Source organism: Rhinopithecus bieti, unplaced genomic scaffold (assembly GCF_001698545.2).
Source record: "Rhinopithecus bieti isolate Rb0 unplaced genomic scaffold, ASM169854v2 scaffold_9919, whole genome shotgun sequence".
Lineage (NCBI taxonomy): Eukaryota > Metazoa > Chordata > Mammalia > Primates > Cercopithecidae > Rhinopithecus > Rhinopithecus bieti.
In genome coordinates this window covers 211,382-231,537 of record NW_016806411.1, presented here as the reverse complement: position 1 = coordinate 231,537, position 20,156 = coordinate 211,382, and the positions used below count along the sequence as shown (strand labels likewise).

Sequence of the window (20,156 nt, the reverse complement as noted above, 5' to 3'; positions counted from 1 at the left end):
ATAGCTGGAGTGATAGTGATCAAAATGGTTTTTTTAGAAACTTTCTGTATTGTGAAATTATTACAGAAATGATAAATGTAACACTTCAAGGATCTGCTTATGGAAAAGGTCATCTCTCCCATACTTTTGATGCCTACCTTCAGAGAAACCTGCATTAGCAATCTGGCATATGTCCTGCCTCAGGCTCATGAAAATATGAACAAAGAGGGAGGAGTTTCTCTGTTTCGTTTTATTTTGTTTTTCTTAAAATGTGATCATTTTATACACATTACCCCTAAACCTGTCTTTTCACTTAGAAAAATATCATGGACAGCTCCTGTGGGTCAGTAGATAAACATACTCTTTTTAATAGCTGCTGAGACTTTTACTTCTGAAGTGTAAATTCCCACTGGGTATAGCAGGGCCTAAAACAAAAAGTTCCCTGCCCTTTTAGAGCCTCCATTCTGATGGAGGGAGGCTGACAACATGCAGACAGGTGTAGGACATGTCAGAGAGTGATCAAGTGCTCTGAAGAGAAAACCATGGAAATTCCAAGGGTAGAAAGCAACGGGTAGATAGAGATGAGGAGCGGCCCCAGCCTAGCCAAATTCTAGTGAAGGGGCTTCAGTGCAAAGGCCCTATGGCCAAAGCACATTTGACCTTGGATGAGGAGAGGCCCTGGGGGTTAGGGGCCTGTAGGAATGATGAGGTCACATTTAGCAGTCCTTGGATGGTCTCAGGTGTTTGTCTGATTTGAAGGTTCTATGGGTGATTCTGCTGTGCAGACAGGTGTAATGTGCAGATGAGGAACCACTGGGCTGTGCTGATGGAAATGGCCTGCCTAGAATTACATGGAGAGCTTAGACTGGGATCAGGAAGGTCATGAACACCATGATCTCGTCAGGCTGAAAACTAGGTTCTGTCCAAATCCACCAGTTTTCAAAAGGAATTGAGCATTACAACTATTTGAACAAACTTTTTTTTCCTTCAGAACTGTTCTAGTGAATCCTGGCTTTTTAAAAAACATGGATGAGGAACCTAACTCTGAATAAAATTGCCATGTGATTATAGGACTTGTTAATTTTGCTGATATGTAGTATTAAACATTCTATTGACCGCCCTAAAACTGAGGATTTTGCTTTGATTTTTTTGTTCTAGTCTAAAGCATCACAAGGTAGCGACCTTGAACAAAATGAAGCCTCAAGAAAGAGTAAGAAAAAGAAAGAAAAATTTACATCAAAATATGAAGTCCTGACAGTTCAAGAGCCTCCAAGGATTGAAGTACATTTTATTTATTACTCACATTGTGTGATATAATAAGTGGGTGTTTCTTAAGAGAAACTTGGGTTCATATTGGTTTCCTAAGTGAAAATCTCCAGGGCTTTTTAATGATCATTTTCTTAGTGCTAAAGAAAAGAGTAACCAGCCACTCTTCTCACCTCTTCATTTTGGCTTGCCAGTTTTCTCAGAGCAGCCACTCAGTGAACAGCTGAATGAATGAATGGTCTGGAGACTAAACTGCTTGTATCAGAGTTGAATAGTTTGTGTGCCATATTACTAATATTTCCCCTCAGTTATCTGCTTTACCTGTTTTTGCTTTTTTAGTTTTTTTTTTTTTTTTCTTGCTTTAGAATGCTGGCTTTTGCAGGGCCTCCTTTTCTATCCAGAAGTCTTATTATAAAGTGCTTCATTATAGAGAGAAACATAGAATAATATAGAACCATTGAGGGCCCAAGTCAGGAAGATTTCAGGAACTTCCAAAAGCATGCTTTAATTGTCTCATGATACTCCAAGTATTTCATGTACTCTAAGGAGCCAGCCTGGGTTCTGACTTAATTTCTCGTGTGCCTGGTTGTTTTCTTTACATTGCTGTACCAGACTCAGGTGGCCTGGCTGCTTGTGCAGGCCGAAGGCTCTCTCAGAGGTGCTGCCCGGGTGCCCAGCTTAGGGTCAAGCCCAGGGCATTCCCACATACTTGGGGTGTGGGTTCCCAAGGCTCTTAGAACATCATTCAAGAATAGCTGGGTTACATGTTTGAAAACCTACCATGGCAGAGCATTATGGTTTAGGCAAGTGAATAATTTATATTTCTGCCCCATGTTTCCCATCTTTTTCCAAGACACCTAAAATATTGACAAAATGACATAGGCATTTTTAAGTGATTAAAAAATTGTTTTTTAGCAGGCCTGTTGCCTTTGACTCCATTTATTAGCCTGGGTTCAGCAGAGATAACATGTGAATCTACTGAATCTAGATGGTTTCTCTAGTGAAAAACAATCCTTTGAAGAACAGGTGGTTGAATACTCTCATGCCAAGGTGGTCCAACGTCAGTTCTGTAGACCCTTTGGTGTACCAAGATCATTGGTGGCACTCTTTTATTGGCTCTGGGGTATTAGAACGGTGGCCTTTAAATTTGCTCTGTGTTAAATAAAGCAGAAGCTCCTATGTGAGAGTTTTGCGGCTTTTCTTTTTTTTTAATCACTTTTAAGAACTTTTGTGCAACCTTACTGAAGAATGAAAATATAAGCAAGGGAAAGGTTATACTTGGCATGTTGGCATTAACAAAGAGCTAAAGAGGTGTGTGGTTTACTTAGGATGCCGAGGAATTTCCCAACCTGGCAGTTGCATCAGAAAGAAGAGACAGAATAGAGACACCAAAATTTCAATCTAAACAGCAGCCACAGGTAATTTTTAGATTGAAGCCACAATTGCTTTAGGCTTAACTTTTCTGGCTCAACTAAATGCTTGAGAAAAACTGCTTTCCAGACATCTCTGTATGGAGACAGGTGGTTTTGTTTTGATTCATTCCTTCATGAGAGAACTGCACCCATCATGTTGAAACAGAATTGCTCTTAAATAACATTTTATTATTTTATAATGACTTATTTTATAAGATTGTGATTTTATAATAAGATTATTAGTAACTGTAGTTGCTAGGTCAGAAAGGAGGGGGATCATACTGCCTTATGAAACTTTAAAGGGAAAAGTTGATTTAGTTTATTTGGGAAACAGAAGAATGTTTTTGCAAGTGAGTAATGTCTGACAGAAGAAAAATAAGAGAGGCACCACAATTTTACTCTATGCAGTCAAAACAAGCTAAAGTGGAGGTGATTCCCCTTCCATACTCCACCATCTATCCCACAGATTCAGGAGGGAGCTTGTGAGTCATAATTTAGATGGGGAACTTGTGTACTTGTAGACATTTATTTGCTAGGATATTCATTGTCATTTTGCCTTTTAAAGGGAGACTATTGTTTTCGCGTTCATGAAAAATAACATTCTAAGCCTTTGTGTGAGTTAACTTTCAATTCAATGTTATAATTTGCTCATCTTCCTTCCATGCAGTAGGCCTCCTTGCCTGTCCTTTGTTGCACTTGGTACTTTCCCCTGATGGGAGCCCTCAGCCAGTAGGGTTTTTGGTGTCTGGGAAGAGAACACTTGGCAGGAGAGCAGAGCAGAGAGAGAGCAGAGCAGAGGCAAATGGGACACCATGCCTTAGGACGTATCACTGGGCTTCCTTGTACAACTTTTTATATAGTCTCAAAACCCAAATCACAACAGTTTCAAAAATAACACTTGTTTTAAGCATATCAGACTTTGAGCCTGCATTTAATATTATTTGCTGAGTATGATTTGGGCTTATGTAGACTTTGTATCACTATAATTTCATGCCATTTTGTTGGTTTACAGAGGCATTTGGAGAGAGAATGGGCTAATGAGGCAGTAGTACTAACCAAGTAGCCTCACACACAGACTTTGTAGCCAAAGACTTTATACAAGTGCTAATGTCTTGTCTGTAGATGTGTATTGTTGACTACTCACAGTGGAGATATAGATATAGACAGTTGTGTAGGTGATTTAATATAAACCCAGTGTTCTGAAAGAAGGAAGACATAAACAACCATGGTAATACTGGCAGATAATGTGGGATTGATTGTTTTCCTTTCATTACTTGAATTTTGAAAATTCTTTTTTATAGTCTCTATTTCATTTTATCTTTACATCAATTTTTTGTAAAATGAAAAGCACAGTTTGTATAGTTTTATAAATAAACTTACGAATTTTTAACTTTCAGGATAACTTTAGAAACAATGTAAAGAAGAGCCAGCTTCCAGTGCAGCTGGATTTGGGGGGCGTGCTGACAGCCCTGGAGAAGAAGCAGCACTCTCAGCATGCAAAGCAGTCCTCCAAACCAGTGGTAGTCTCAGGTAAGAGAGTCTTTCCATCTCAGGCAAGTGATTGAAGTCTTTTTCAGCTAGATTATTGTGTTAACATTTTCTCTTGTTATCAAAAGTTATTTATAGATAAAACAGCGTGATGCTGGAATAAGCATAGATATGGAACTGTGGAATAGAATTAAAGAGTCCAGAAATAAATTCATGTATCTGTAACCAATTGATTTTTCATGAGTATGCCAACTCCATGAAAAGAAAAAAGAACAGTCTCTTTAAAATGGTACTAGAACATCTGGATTTCCACATGCTAAAGAATAATCATACCTCTTACCTCACACCATAGATCCAAATGAACTCAGAATGAATCAGTGAGCTAAATATAAGAGCTAAAACTATAAAACTCTTAAAAGAAAACGGGTAAATGTTTATGACCTTTTATTAGACATTGGATTTTAGATACGGCACCAAAAGATGAGCAACAAAAGAAAATAAACTTTGGACTTCATTAAAATTAAAAATTTTTGCATACCGAAGGACATTATCAAGAAAGTGAAAAGACAACTTACAGAATGGGAGAAAATATTTTCAAATCATATATCTGATAGGTGATTAATATTCAAGTATTTAGGAACTCCAGCTGTATAGCAAACAATCCAATTTAAAAATGGGCAAAGGAGTGAGCTGAGATCGTGCCACCACACTCCAGCCAGGGTGACAGAGCGAGACTCCATCTCAGAAAAAACAACAGCAGCAAAAAAAAAAAAAAAAACGAGCAAAGGACTGGAAAAGACGTTTCTCCAAAAAAGGTACACAAGTGGTCAATAAGTGCATGAAAAGATCCTCAACATCATTAGCCATCAGGGAAATACATATTAATCAAAAGTACAGTGAAATACTACTTCCCACCTAGTAGGATGATTATAATCCAAAAACAGAAAATAACAAGTGTCGGTGAAGATGTGGAAACATTGGAACCCCGTACACTGCCAGTGGGAATGTAAAATGGTACAGCCACTGTGAAAGACAATCTGGTGGCTTCTTAAAATGCTCAGTGCAGTTACTACATGACTCAGCGATTTCACTCCTCAGTATTTACCCAAAAGAAAATAGACTTAGACACTTTTACACTGGGGTTTGTTATGGCATTATTCACAATAACCAAAAGGTAGAAACAGTGCAAATGTTCATTACCACATGACGGTGTAAACAAATGTGGTATACCTACACAGTGTAATATGCAACCTTAAAAAGAGAATGAATTCCTTTACATAATACAACATGAATGAAACCTGAAAACATTATACCATATAAAATTAGCCAGACACAGAAACATAACTACTTTGTGATTCCACTTAAAAGAAATATGTGGAATAGGCAAATTCATAAAAGCATAGATTAGAAGATACCTGGGGCTGAGGGGAAAAGGAATGGTGAGTTATTATTAACGGGGACAGAGTATTCATTGGAGCATGAAAAAGTCTTGAAAATGGATAATAGTGATGGTTGCACAACATTGTGAATCTAATTTATGCCACTGAATTGTGCACTTAAAAACAGTTAAAATGGTACATTTTATGTCATACATTACCACAATTAAAACATTTTAAGTTATTAAAATAGGATGATTTTAAAATTGATCTGATTAAAAGATGAACTTTCCACTTGATGTGATGACATTGTATAGCTGAAAATCTCCTTATCTGTAAAAGTGCCCTGAGTTCCTAAAGATCTTTACCGTCTGGGTAAGGAAGCTGCATTCCATGGAAATGGTTTACTGCCTGTGCATGGGGCACCACTGGGAACAGTGTCGAGTAGTGCTTATGGCTGCCTCTTTCCTCTGACACATCTTCTCTTAAGAGCCAAGACAGTTAAAATGCACAATATGTCAAAAAGCAACTTGAAAATTGTCCACCATAGGCTTTTAGATACGTTTCTTCCTTTTGAAGTAGTTTATTATTTCAAAAAACACAATTTTTTTTTTTTTTTTTAATCTGTGGATCTTCCTTTTTTTAAAACTTTTATTTTAGGTTCAGGGGTACACATTTGTTATATAGGTAAACTTGTGTCATGGGGGTTTGTTGTACAGATTATTTTATCACTCAGGTACTAAGCCCAGTAGCCAATAGTTATTTTTTCTGATCTTTTCCCTCCTCCCACCCTCAAGTAGGCCACAGTGTCTGTTGTTCCCCCCATGTGTCCATGTGATCTCATTTAGCTCCCACTTGTAAGTGAGAACATGTGGTATTTGGTTTTCCGTTCCTGCATTGGTTTGCTAAGGATGATGGCCTCCAGCTCCATCCATGTTCCTACAAAGGATATGATCTCATTCTTTTATGACTGCGTAGTATTCCGTGGTGTATATATACGATATTTTCTTTATCCAGTCTACCATTGCTGGGCATTTAAGTTGATTTCATGTCTCTGCTGTTGTGAATAGTATTGCAGTGAACATTCACGTGCATATGTCTTTATAGTAGAATGATTTATATTCCTTTGGGTATATAACCAGTAATGGGATTGCTGGGTCAAATGATATTTCTGTTTTTAGATCTGAGGAATCACCACACTTCTTTCCACAGCGGTTGAACTAATTTACACTCCCAGCAACAGTGTATAAGTGTTTCTTTTTCTCCGCAACCTTGCCAGCATGTTATAGCCATTCTGACTGATGTGAGATGGTATCTCATTGTGGTTTTGATTTGCATTTCTCTGGTGATTCAGTGATGTTGAGCTTTTTCTCATATGCTTGTTGGCCACGTGTATGTCTCTTGAAAAGCGTCTGTTCATGTCCTTTGCCCACTTTGTAATGGGGTTGTTTTTTCTTGTAAATTTGTTTAAGTTCCTTATAGATATTGGATATTAGACATTTTTCAGATGGATAGATTGCAAAAATTTCTCCCATTCTGTAGGTTGTCTGTTCACTCTGATAGTTTGTTTTGCAATGCAGAAGCTCTTTAGTTTAATTAGATCCCATTTGTCAACTTTTGCTTTTGTTGCAATTGCTTTTGATGTCTTTGTCATGAAATCTTTGCCAGTTCCTGTGTCCAGAATGGTATTGCCTGGGTTGTCTTTCAGTGTTTTTATAGTTCTAGCTTTTACATTTAAGTCTTAAATCCATCTTGAGTTGATTCTTGTATACAGTGTAAGGAAGGGGTCCAGTTTCAATTTTCTGCATATGGCTAGCTAGTTATCCCAGCACCGTTTATTGAATAGGGAGTCCTTTCCCCATTGCTTGTTTTTGCCAACTTTGTGATTTGTTCCTCGCTTCCTCCTTTACTGCCTTTGGTGTTAAATGTTTTTGGAGTACACTTTTGATTTCTTTGTTGATCTTTTTTAACTTTAGTTTGAAAAACTACTTTCTTAGTGGTTGCTATAGGGCTTACGATATACATGTTAGTTTATATACTGGAGAAACTTTATTCCAATATGTCTCCATTTTCTTCCTCCTCCTTTATGCTATTGTTATATGGTACATCTAAATAGATTATAAACCAAACACTACAGTGTTGGAACTACTACTTTATACAGCCATATCTTTTAAAGAAGAGAAGGAATAAGGGAAAAAAATGTGTATTTCCCAGTTTCATATTTATGATTTTAGGTGTTCTGTATTCCTCTGGATTCAGTTGCCATCTTGCATCCCTTCTGGTAGTATTTCTTCTGGAGGACTTCCTTTAGTGTTAGTGACACAAGCCATACTAGCAACAAATTCTCACGGTCTTTGTTTGTCTAGGAATGTCTTTATTTTGCATTCACTTTTTGGAGGTTAGTTTTGCTGGATGTAGAATTCTTGGTTGACCACCCCATAGCTCATCCCTATAGCGAGTCTTCCCCTGGACTCCGTGTAAGTCCCTGCTGGCCTGGCCATGTCTGTTGCTTGACTATACAAAACGGCAGCCTCAGACTGGCCATGCTGCCTTGCCTTCCCCATTTGCTGAAATCACTAATTTAAATGATCACACTCTCAATTCAGCAAGCCCCTTATGGCACTGACAGGGAAGCTGCTGGTTTTCATAGCCTTGGCACCTGTTGAATGACCCAAAGCAGAGCAGGGAGAGACTGGGAAATGCCTCAGACAGGAATGTCCAGACTCTACTGTTCTCACCTGAAGGCTAGTCATCTAAGGAATAAGCACTCTTTGGTTTGTTGGAAGCTTTTGGTCACTTTCCAGAGGACTGATATGATTGTGTTTGGCAGTTCTCTTGAACTTCGTGGTTGTTTTTGTGGGAGGGAATGGTTCATCTTCCTCTGTTGTAGGAAGGACCCTCCTCAGGCCTATTGTCAGTGCTTTGTGAAGAATTGCCTGGCAGTGGGGTGCAGGAGGTGTGTGTAGAGCTAGAGGGCTTGTGGCAGGTTTTTTGGGAGCCCAAGTGAGATGCTGAACTTGGTGTCATTGGGGACTGGGTGAGTGAGCACCTATGAGCCATACAGGGTTTTCCTAGAAGAGCTGAGAAAAAGAATAGTCACATGTATGTTTCAAACACCATGTGGAAACAAGGCTCCAAAGATGCAAACAGCTGTGGTCACTAAGTCCAGAGCAGCCTGGGAGGCAGGTACAGTTGTCTTGGTTGACCTGTGCAGGTTACGTTCTGTGTTGCAGCAGTGAATCAGACAGGCGAGACTTACTGGGATTGCCTGATTGACGAGCACCAATTATTTTAAAAACGTGTTCCAGAATTAAAGGAGGGCAGGTAAAATACATTTGGAAAAATACTGATGATTGTTGAAGCTGGACAGTGGGCACAGGGGGTTTGTTTACCATTCTTTTTTCTTTGGCGTATGGAAATTTTCCAGATCAAAAAGTGAGGATAAAACTATATAGGAATTAACTGTTTACTTGAAATAATTACTGAGATGGGAAATAGAACAGAAAAGGAGACTAAAATTGAACTGTTCAGTAGTAATCACAGTAATTTATTGACTATATAGAGGGATTACCAACTGCCCATGATGGGATTTCAGAAAGCATGTCTGGAAAACTCAAGAGAATTAACTAGAAATATTACTAGAATCTTATAGTGGCCTTATAAGGTAGCTAGATACAAGATACACATACAGAAACCAGTAGGGCCAGCTTCCACAAAGGCAGTGTCAACTAGAAAAGGTGGTGGAGAGGGACATGTTCACAGTAGCAACAGTGAGTGCAGACCACCTAGAACTGTTCTGAGTCAAAAAATGAGATCCATGTAGTATTAGACTGTGCTGAGAAACATGGGAGATCTGATTACATGGATAGGAAGGTAGGTGTTCCTGAATTACTTGATACTTTTTGGGAATCTCATCCAAAAGATACTAAATTTCATTTGGAATTACTGCCAATGAAAAGAATGTGTAAGAGATTGTTTGACAAAGATGAGAAGGGTTGTGGGGACAGGCTGGGGGTGACTTGGCAAGCTCTGTCAGATACCCTAAGGCAGCCTCTGGGCGAGCTGTGGTCCAAGAGCTGGGTGGAGCGTCTGGGAGGTGACCTTGAGGCCTTTGTTCCACTGTGTTTCAGTTGGAGCAGTGCCAGTCCTTTCCAAAGAATGTGCGTCAGGGGAGAGAGGCCGTCGCGTGAGTCAAATGAAGACCCCACACAATCCCTTGGACTCCAGCGCCCCGCTGATGAAGAAAGGGAAGCAGAGGGAGATCCCCAAGGCCAAGAAGCCAACCTCACTGAAGAAGGTGTGTGGGGTGTTGGTCAGCCGAAGCGAGGCACCAGAAAACTTAGTTTCACATTTCCATAGTTATTCTCCCAGCTCTTAGATTTTTAGATTTTACGACTTACATTATTTGAATATGTTGTAGTAAAACATGTTAATGATACTTTTAACAAATGATCCCTCAGCCTCCCAGCCTGACACGTGAGGGACATGTGATGTGGGAAATGCTTTAGCTACCTGACAAGAAAGGAACATCTTTTATGCAGTGGATGGATAGAAAACCAGAAATGGAAGAAGCTGCATTTTTCTTCTTCTTATGATCCCCTTTCATCCTACCCTAGCTGATCTGTCTGATGTTCAGAATCAGTAAATAATGCACACTTCCTTATAGACCTTCCAGGAGGACAGTCACAGGCTCCTCTGGTGATTTCCTTTTTTTTTTTTTTTTTTTTTTTTTTTTTTTTTGAGATGGAGTTTTGCTCTTGTCGCCCAGGCTGGAGTGCAGTGATGGAGCGATCTCAGCTCACTGCAACCTCCGCCTCCCGGGTTCAAGCAACTCTCCTGCCTCAGCCTCCTGAGTAGCTGGGATTACAGGTGCGTGCTATCATGCCCGACTAATTCTTGTATTTTTAGTAGAGATGAGGTCTCACCATGTTGACCAGGCTAGTCTCAAACTCCTGACCTCAGGTGATCCTCCTGCCTTGGTCTCCCAAAGTGCTGGGATTACAGGCATGAGCCGTCTCGCCCAGCCTCCCTCCAGTGAATTCTCACAGCAGCCCTGTGGTGTGGGTGCTCAGGCGAGTGCTGAGCTGCAGAATTGTCTTCAGAGCTCAGGGCTCTCCTGTGTGGCTGCTCTGCATACCTCGGGAGGAATGTGCCACTCCAAAACCAGCGGGGAGGGTTGGGTCAGCTCCCTCGAGTCTGGAGAACACTTGGCTGCTCTCAGGACACAAATAGGTGCATTGCCAACAAGTTGAACTTAGGCAGTTTAATTTGCAGAAGAGCTTTTAAGTACAAGTATGTAGGCATTTTAATTGTTTATTTAATTTTTAAGATTATTTTGAAAGAACGGCAAGAGAGAAAGCAGCAGCGTCTCCAAGAAAATGCTGTGAGTCCAGCTTTTACCAGTGATGACACACAAGATGGAGAGAGTGGTGGTGATGACCAGGTTCCTGAGCAGGCAGAGCCCTCAGGTACCAACTGTTGTTTGTGCCTTAAGAATAATTTAAACGGGAGCAACTATGAAAAGGATGATCTGTGCTGAGCAAACTTTCCAGGACTTGGCTGACGACTCTTGCTTTTGTGGGGAAAGTGGGTCAGCCCTGAGCTTCCAGCTTTACAGGGAAGGGGGGTCCCCATGGATGGGGGCATGTTTCTAGTCCCTCTGGTTCTGGGGTCTGTGAGGGACAGAGGTGAGGATCCTCTCTTCCCACCAAGTTTGATCTGTGTGATGCTGAATGGTCCTCTAACTTGAAGTGGTCATGAGAATTAACACCGCTAGCTGCACAGCTGCTTACCAGCAGGTATAGGAGACGTGGGGGCATGAACACAATTGTGTGTTTTTAAGTAAACTTCTTACTCAGTGGTACTTTCAGAAAAGTGCACAAATCATCAGCGTACAGCTTGAGGACTTTTCACAGTGACCACTGCATTCAGATCAAGAAGCAAAACGGAGCCCAGCAATTGCCTGCGCCCTCTTGTCAGAGGCCTCCCTAGGAGGCCGTGCCCCATGGCAGCCCCACCAAGGGCTGTAGATGTGGCTCTGGTGCAGCTGTGTGTTGTGTGCTACTCTCTTTGTCCCCTCTCCTTCAGCCTTGTTGGCAACATGGAGATGTTGTTTATTTTCATTACTGTGTAAAATTCAGTTGGACGAATGTACAGGGTTGCGGATGGGCATTCAGTCATTTTCCAGTTTGGGTAATTAGTAACAGGGTTGCTGTGGACAGTGTTGTATGTGTCTTAAAGGACACAAGCACTCATTCCCGTGGGGCATTACCTGGGAGTAGAATTACTTGAGTAGCTCCTGCCCAATGGGTTTCTGACTGTTCTACCAGTTAAGGCCGGGGGAGGCTGAGAGTTGCAGGCGCTCCCCATCTCCACCAGCCCACAGGGCACTACCTTTTTCAACCTTGCCATTCTTGTGGGTGTGGTATATGTTTTTTCATTCCTTCATTTGGCGATCTATTACTGCAGTTGCATTTTGATAGTCAGTAGAAGTAACTAGTTGGGGACAGTATGCTATCGCTGCATCAGATCTGGTGTGTTTAAACACACACCTCTTGAGTTTGTCATAGTTTAGATGTTGGAGTTCAGCTCTTTCTAAAGGATTATTTCAAAAAGAAATGGCCTCAAGCATTTGAGAAAAAACTTAAACTAAAAGCCTGTTTTTTAAAACTCCCTGATAAGAGATTCTTCAGGTTAAATTTCAAAATCAAAAAATAAATTTGGCCACTTAACTGCACACTTAAAAGTGGTTAGAATGGTAACATTAATGTATATTTTACCCTAATAAAAGTGAATGTGTAAGTAAATTGGGGGGAGGCACACCTCCAGGCATGACTGCCTCCACCAGCTTTTCTGGTTTCCCCAGGCATCCTCGTCTGTTTTTGCTGCCTTCTGTAAACTTCTCTGCATGTTGTCTGTGGATGTGGTGGTTGTGTGCAGGGACAGTCTGGTTGCATCGGTGAGACTGTATTGGGCCAGCCCCTCAGTGTGTGCACTGGGCCTCACAGATGTCTTATGATGACTTTTTCCTCCATGAAGGGCCAGAGGGGATGGACGAACCGATCTCCACTCCTGCGATTGAGGGCAAGTCTGAAGAGCCACCAGGCAGAGAACTCCAGAGGGACACAGAGGCCTCCCACCTTGCTCCCAATCACGCCACCTTCCCTAAGATCCACAGCCGCAGATTCAGGGAGTGAGTGAGCCCCTGCCTGCCAGGGACTAGGGGAAGATGGAAGTGCTTCGGTTCAGTGTGGCATTGATACCTCCCATAAATCCTTGTTGCTGGACCACTCTGTGCTTTAACCCTCATGGTTGAAAGAAGCCGGGTACCTGGTTACACACATTCAGGGAGAGCCTAATCGTTGTGTCTGATTCTGCTTCTACTGAGTTTCTTGGGGTGTTAATGATGGAAGAGGGGCCCTCAGTCCAGGTTTGAAGTCGGGAGAATGGATAGTGAAGTGACCACACATCATCTTTGGGCCCCTTTTCATGGTTTAATCTCTGTGTAATTTCTTAGGCGGCAGGATTCCTTTAACCTTGTGTGCTCACTCTGCCTTCTCCCCTGCCCACTTTTCTTCCAGGGTAGTCTCCCAGTATTTGTCTTTATGACAAGTTGATGCACAGGGTAGTGGCTGAGATGGGGACCTGTGGCAAACTATGGTGGGGGGTCAGGGACCAGAGAAATTTGTCCCTTGTAGTTGGGAATGGGGGGAAGATGCCCCAGTATTTACCTTCTGTGAAATTAAATCATCAGTAATTCCACAGTTCTGGTTAGTAGTACTTGTCGAAACGTGACTTCTTGTCTGATGCAGTCTACGTCTCTTCTCCCTGGGGTGGGATGGGAGCAGTGCTGCAGTGTCACAGCCAGTGGCACAATTCCTGATGTCTGTTTCTTTCAGTTACTGCAGCCAGATGCTTAGTAAAGAAGTGGATGCTTGTGTTACCGACCTACTCAAAGAACTGGTCCGTTTCCAAGACCGTATGTACCAGAAAGATCCAGTCAAGGCCAAGACTAAACGTCGACTTGTGTTGGGGTTGAGGGAAGTTCTCAAACACCTGAAGCTCAAAAAACTGAAATGTGTCATTATTTCTCCCAACTGTGAGAAGATACAGTCAAAAGGTAAAGGCACCGTGGGGTCTTGTGACATGTGGGCCCCTGTGCGAGTGCCTAGTGTGCCCTCATGGTCGCCGCACACCTGGGTGGCCCATGCCACAGGCCTAGACTACTCGTTTTCTTTGTGGTTTTTGTTTTTATTGAGTAACTGTTTCCCAACTGCATTGACCATTACTAAGTACCTCTGTAGGGCAGATGGGTCCTATGGTCCTGCACGCCAGGGGGTCACCCGGCCCACACAGGCCTCTGGCATCAGGGAAAGACATGCCTCTGTTGTGCAGGCCACTACCCTGGGGCTGAGATTGTCATTGGTGACTTGCACCACAGAGATGCTGTGCCTGGCAGCCAGGCATTACCTACCTAGGGCTTTCGTGTACTTGACATTTAGTTGTTCAGTCTGGGGTTGATTCATCTGTTTGCTTGTTACAGATGTGGCTTTGTCTAAATACTTTGCCATTTTACTTAAACTGGAATGTGTGTTTTTGTTTTGTTGGATGTGATATGCTGGGTCAGGTAACTGAACCCTCACCTGTGACATCTCATGTTTACCCCCTGCTTGTGCTCTCTTGGCTCCTGGAGGACTTGCCTGTCTGTGTTGGGTCCTTCTTGAATTGAGCAATAGGAGAACTGATAAGAGCAGAGTGGCATCGCTCATGGACACCTGTCCTTCATCTCTGTCTAGGCTAGGGAACACTCACAAGCCCCTCCCTGACCCCATTCATTTCTCCTGCAGTGTCAAATTCAATTTGATAGAGTCCCACTTTGAGATAATGCATCCACATCCTGGGGCTGAACCCTCAGAGATCATGTTTTCCAGTTACCATTTCATATCTAAAGCCTGGAGGTTTTGTGACATGTCTGAGGCCTCTAGCCAGCAGTTCGTCCCTGTCCTAACTCAGTATGGGTCCAGCATTACCACTGACCAGAATATGACAGAATGGATCTCAGTGACCCACCCATCTGATTGTGCCCAGAGGCCTTTCCGGGTCATTGGAGAGGACAGACCACATGCTTCCCTGGCTGTTTTTGTCAGTGTTGTACATGTCCACAGCTAACAGTTCAAGTAGTCCTATGTTAAGGGAGAGGCAGGTTTGGGCTCTCTCCCTTTCCTAGCAACTCCACCTATCAGCTCTTAGCCACATTGTGGGGTATTTCCTCCATGTCTCCATATAACAGGCTTGTGAGCTACGGCTTCACATGTTTTCAGTTTTAAGTATTTGTCATCTTCCCAATAGAGCAAAAAGACTTTGCTGTTACTTACCCTAATGTATAGCTTGGGTTATTATTCTTGTTTTGTGGTGGTTGCTTAATTTTCTATATACTTAGTATTAATGAAACCTCATGCCCTCAGCCAGCTGTCTCAGTCTCCCCTAAGACAGTTGGTTACACCAGGCATTCTGCAGTTTCATCTGCTGAAGAAACCTTCATTCCCAGCTCGCTGCACCTCATGCAGTTGCCACCCAGGGATACCCTTGGCTCCCATCCTGCTCTTGATAAGGTGTTGTTTATGGACTCCTTCTTGGGCTGCACTCTTGTTTTGTTGGAGTGCATCCTCCAGTGGTTTAGGAGAAAAGGATTCATGGGAGGCATATTTTAAAGCTCTTGCTTGAAATCTAGAGTCTCTGCTCCTTGATCCTTTGTGATCATTTTGCACCCCCCGCTCTCTGGGGGTTCACTGGAAGTGCCTTGTTCCTGGGGTTACAGGATGTGAGACAGTTTGCATCCAGTGTCTTTGGCTCTGGGACATGTTGAATTTTTGCTTTGAATCCCCTCCTCCAGTCCCTGCCAGCTTTTCTTGGAACTATGTCAGGGTTGGGACTCCTGGACTGGTGTCCTCACATTATTTGTTTCCTGCTTCTTTTCATCTCTTTCTTTTGGTTTCATTTTCTGTTAGGATTTCTCAACCATATCTTGTAAACTTTCTTTATAATTTTTTACTTCTGATATTATTTTATTTTGGGGAGCTGTTTTGTCCTCTGAAAATTCCTTTTTTTACTCACATTGCTGTTGCCTCATGGTCGCCTCTCTGGGAATTTTAATGATGTCGAGTTCCTCTCCCTCCAGTGCCTCTGTTTCCGCCAAGTAATTTAGTCTTGTTTGTTTTGACCTCTCATGGTGGAGGTTTTCCACAGGTGTCCTCTGTGTCCTGGTTTTCTGCGCCTAGTTAAGAGCCACTAAATAGCCGACTAGAAATCTGGGTGTGTGGCTGGTGTTCAAGGCTGTGAGCAGTATTGAGGGTGATGATTCTCAAAACTGTAGCCAGCATCAGAATCACCCAGAGAGCTGGGGGAAACACAGATTCCAGAGTTTCTGCTTCAAGAGGTCCAGTGGGCCCAAGAATTTGTACTTCCAGCAAGTTCCCAAGTGCTGCTTCTGCTTCTCCAAGGAGTGCACTGAGAACTTCTGCTGTAGGATGATGTGGTTGGGCTGCTTCCATGTTGAAAGTGCCCCAGGTGTCTCTGTCTCCCCTAGGGCTGGTCACATCCCCAAGGAAGACTTCTCACTGCCTACCTGGAGGGACAGGCGAACTTCACCCTGTGACCTCATCCTCTCACCACCATTAGATGTGTGGTTCGTCATGTCCTGCAAACCTGTGCTGTGCCTTACCAGGGGGCTGCAGCTGAGGGACTGGACACCAACTTGCCTCTTTGCGAGTGTTCAACCAGCCCTCTTCACCTGTGCCTCACCCTGTGCTGCCTATTCCCGACCTTTGGGGGATTCTGGGGTCCAGGCTGTTCTAGGCTTTTCTCACTGTTGGCTTAGGTTGGCTAGCTCAGTTGCCCATTTGCATTTCAGCTTCTGAAACTTTTCGCTGTTGTCTCTCACGTTCTCCAGTGGATTTGTGTCTTTAAAAAACAAAAAGGTGGAAATGTATGTACTCAGCCTACAGTCACCCCACTTTCTTGGAAGACGTCATTCCCCTTCTCTGCCTCTGCCAGATCATGGGGCTAGGTTTTTACTTGGTCAGCATGATAAGGATTTGTTGTGTACTTAAAATTCATTTGTTTTGTGGTTCCAACACGTGTTTGCTTTGAGGCATAAGGGACTTGATTGTATATTTTATAAATATTTGCCAGATAAGATAGCCAATGGCTTGCAGTCATCTTAAAGATAAAAACTGATGTTAGAGCCTTGAATTACGTTGAAGTACTGTATTTGCTCTGAGTGGCATTTTGCCTGATAATTCTGAACTTAGACTTTGAAATGGAAATTATCTGAGCCAAGCATCTTGCTTGACATAGGCTTTCTTGTGGAACTGTAATAGTTGGCCCTTGCCACGCGTGCTTTCAGCTCACTAATAACAGGTTGGAGGTTGAGCAAAACAGTCTGGACTTTGCTGCTTGTATTGGGTGTTCCCAAGGCTACCACCAGCCTCAGTGATGTGCCAGGAGGACTCACACGACTCAACATAGAGTGGTACTTTCAGCTGTGACTTACTACAGTGAAAAGGCACAAAGCAAAAGCACCAAAGAGGCACATGGAGTTAAGTGTGGGTGAAACCAGGCTCCAGCTTCCAAAAGTCACTTTTAGTGATGTCATAAAGGAGACTCTTACTATCCCAGAAACAAGTTAAGAGCCGGTGGGAAGTGTTGTCTACCAGGGATGTACATTAGAGACTCAGCGCCTAGGGTTCTGTTGGGGGCCAGTCACACAGGCATCCTCTGCGTAGCACATACAAAGTTCCAGACTCCAGAAGGAAAGCAGAACCACAGTGTTTGCACACCATGGAGACACAGTGAGTTACTCTTACCAGTTAGGGTGGTGGGAACCCTCCCAAAATCCAAGTTCACAGACCACAGCCAAGGGCCAACCTGGCAGGCAGTATTGAGAGGATAGTAGCCAGGCCTACTCTGTCAGGGTGTTTCTGCACACTGCTCAAATAAATTTTCAGATCCACTCCCAGGAGCTGGGGTGGACACCAGGCAGAGACCTTCCAGTGGAGACATTCATCTGATGTTAGGGGGACTTCATATGTCTTCCCTGACGAACTGAATATAGATTTCACTGTAGGTGTATCTAAGGAACACAAAACACTCCACCCCACGTCTGCCCCATCTCCCCTTTTCCCAACCCATCCGGAACTGGTCTTTTTCTTCAAAGTTTCTATCCCAGGCAGCTGCCTCCTCATCACTTTGCAAATGCTTTGGGTAGATCAGGGGCAGGGGGTGGACAGAATAAGGGCTGTGGGCTTAGAAATTAATCTCCCATCCAACTAGATGCAGAATGAGTTCCCAGTTTCCACAGTATGGTAGGACATGCATTGGAGAAGTTTCTGTGTTGAAATGAGAGGATCGATATGTAATTAGGTTCCAGGTGATACTATGCTAATTGTAAACAGTTGTTGTTTCTTACAGTTCCTCTGTAAGGACTGGGTGAGTATCCTGTAGGCCAGGTGCCTGGCCTACAATGCTGTGTGCATTGGTAACTCAAAGGCATATGCTGTGCCTTCCTCTAGAGACCACTGTATTCCCTCCCAGGGCCGTATGGGTATCCTCTCCAGGAGTTTTTATTAGCAGTTTTCTTATGAGGGAAGGTCAGCATCAGGAGCTTGACATTTTCTGTGAATTGTTCTTGTTTGTTGCCCATTTGCTTTTGGGATGTTGACCTCTTTTAGATTGATTCATACCTTTTTTATAAGTTAGCCCTTTGGGTAAGAGTTGCAAGTGTTTTTTCTGGTTTGTCAGTTTTGCCATACACACACAAAAAAAGTGGCCATGCAGAGATTTTAGGTGTTACATATTTTGGTATTGAACTTTTTAATTACATCTAGGTATTGTGTTATTTCTCAGCTTTCCCACTCCAGTGTTTAAAAGGTTTGCTTTTAAAAATCTGTATGTCTCCTGGTTCCTTCATTTGTATATGTTTAGATAGGATTTATTGTGGTCTGAGATGAACAGGATGGGCCCACCCAGTCCTCTAGGATCTTCTCCCTGACTTATCCGAAATGCTGTTCCCATTAAACTCCAGTTGTTTCTGGCGTCCATTCTGTTCATCTGCATCACCTTGTTTACACTATGGTACCTTTATAGTAAACTTTAATACCTGACCATGTTCGCCTGACATCTTTTTATATTTTTTCCATATTTTTTATTTCTCAATGAAATCCCATCTATAGTAACTTACAGTATTTTAAAGCAGGGGTCCCCAACACCTGGGCTGCAGACCAGTATTGTCTGGGGCCTGTTAGGAACTGGGCAGCACAGCAGGAGGTGAACATTACTGCCTGAGCTCTGCCTTCTGTCAGAGCAGCAGCAGCGTTGGATTCTCATAGAAGCACAAACTCTGTTATAAACTGCGCATGTGAGGGATCTAGGTTGCGTGCTCGTTATGAGAATCTAATGCCTGATGATCTGAGGTGGAACAGTTTCATCCCAAAACCATCTTCCCCTGTCTGTGGAAAAATTGTCTTCCACGAAACCAGTCCCTGGTGCCAAAAAGGTTGGGGACCGCTGTTTTAAAGTATTAGATTAATGTGGAGTTGACATTTCATCATTTTGGATCATTCTATCCAGGATCATAGGTGCCTTTTCATTTGTTGAGATTTTCTGTTGCGGGGATGGTTTAAAAGACAGGGTCTAACTCTGTTGCCCAGGCTGGAGTGCAGTGACATGATCATGGCTCATTACAGCCTTGAACTCCTGGGCTCAAGTTACTGAGCTTACCTCAGCTTCCTGAGTAGGTGGACTACAGGCACATACCACCACACTGGGCACATTTTTTTTTTTTTAGAGATGGTATCTTACTATGTTGCTGAGGCCGGTATTGTGTTAACAGCGTGTTGAAGTTGCCTGTAAATCTTTTCATGTTTCTTGAAAAATTCATTCCTACTGACTATAATCTTGTGCTGCTGTTGTAAATGGAGTCATCTCTTTGATATATGCCAGCTGGCTGCTGAGTGAGTGTGTATAGAGACTTGTGCCACACCCCTTTCTGTACTTCTCATGCTGTTAGGAGTACTTCTCAGGTGCTGTTGGGTTTTCCAGGTGCATCACCTGCACATGGTACTCATTTCATCTCCTTCCTCTCTCTGATGCACCAGCCCTGGCCGGTCCCTGGCCCAGAAGCAGGGTCAGGGAGTAGAGGGTGGTGAGCCCTCGGGAGCCAGACCTGTGCCTTCACCAGGGGTACAATGTGGGATAATGAACTTAACCTTTCTGTGCCTCTGGTTCTCCATCTGTCAGTGAGGACACAGCATCTGTCTGCCTTTTGGGATTTGGGGGAGGACACAGGAGCTAATAGGTATGAAGCAGTTGATGAGTGGTCTGGCACATGGTAAGTTTCAGTAATACTAATAGTTAACTTTTCCTGTTAAGATAATACCAGCTGTGTGTTTTCTTTCCCAGTTTTTCCCCATATTTTTGGAGAGTTGATTCTGCAACCTGCTTTCTCTTCATATTTTCAGGGACCTCTGCCTTGAGTATAAAATCATAGATGGGTGTGTTGCTAAGAAAAAGCTCTTTGCAGCCGGGCGCGGTGGCTCAAGCCTGTAATCCCAGCACTTTGGGAGGCTGAGGCGGGNGG

General features: G+C 42.9%; 1 protein-coding gene across 6 annotated transcripts in view; it reads left to right on the top strand.

Moving 5' to 3' along the window:
- Positions 1-20,156, top strand: part of SECISBP2 (SECIS binding protein 2) — a 44,421-nt gene that overhangs the window by 21,347 nt on the left and 2,918 nt on the right. For 5 of the 6 annotated variants that reach the window (XM_017876167.1, XM_017876171.1, XM_017876170.1 and 2 more), the window contains 7 exons: positions 1,138-1,260; positions 2,574-2,663; positions 4,055-4,187; positions 9,652-9,818; positions 10,851-10,989; positions 12,560-12,713; positions 13,420-13,640. In XM_017876167.1, the coding sequence (XP_017731656.1) occupies positions 1,138-1,260; positions 2,574-2,663; positions 4,055-4,187; positions 9,652-9,818; positions 10,851-10,989; positions 12,560-12,713; positions 13,420-13,640 (1,027 nt within the window). The remainder of the gene's footprint in view (positions 1-1,137; positions 1,261-2,573; positions 2,664-4,054; positions 4,188-9,651; positions 9,819-10,850; positions 10,990-12,559; positions 12,714-13,419; positions 13,641-20,156) is intronic. The other variant, XM_017876169.1, reaches the window with a different exon arrangement.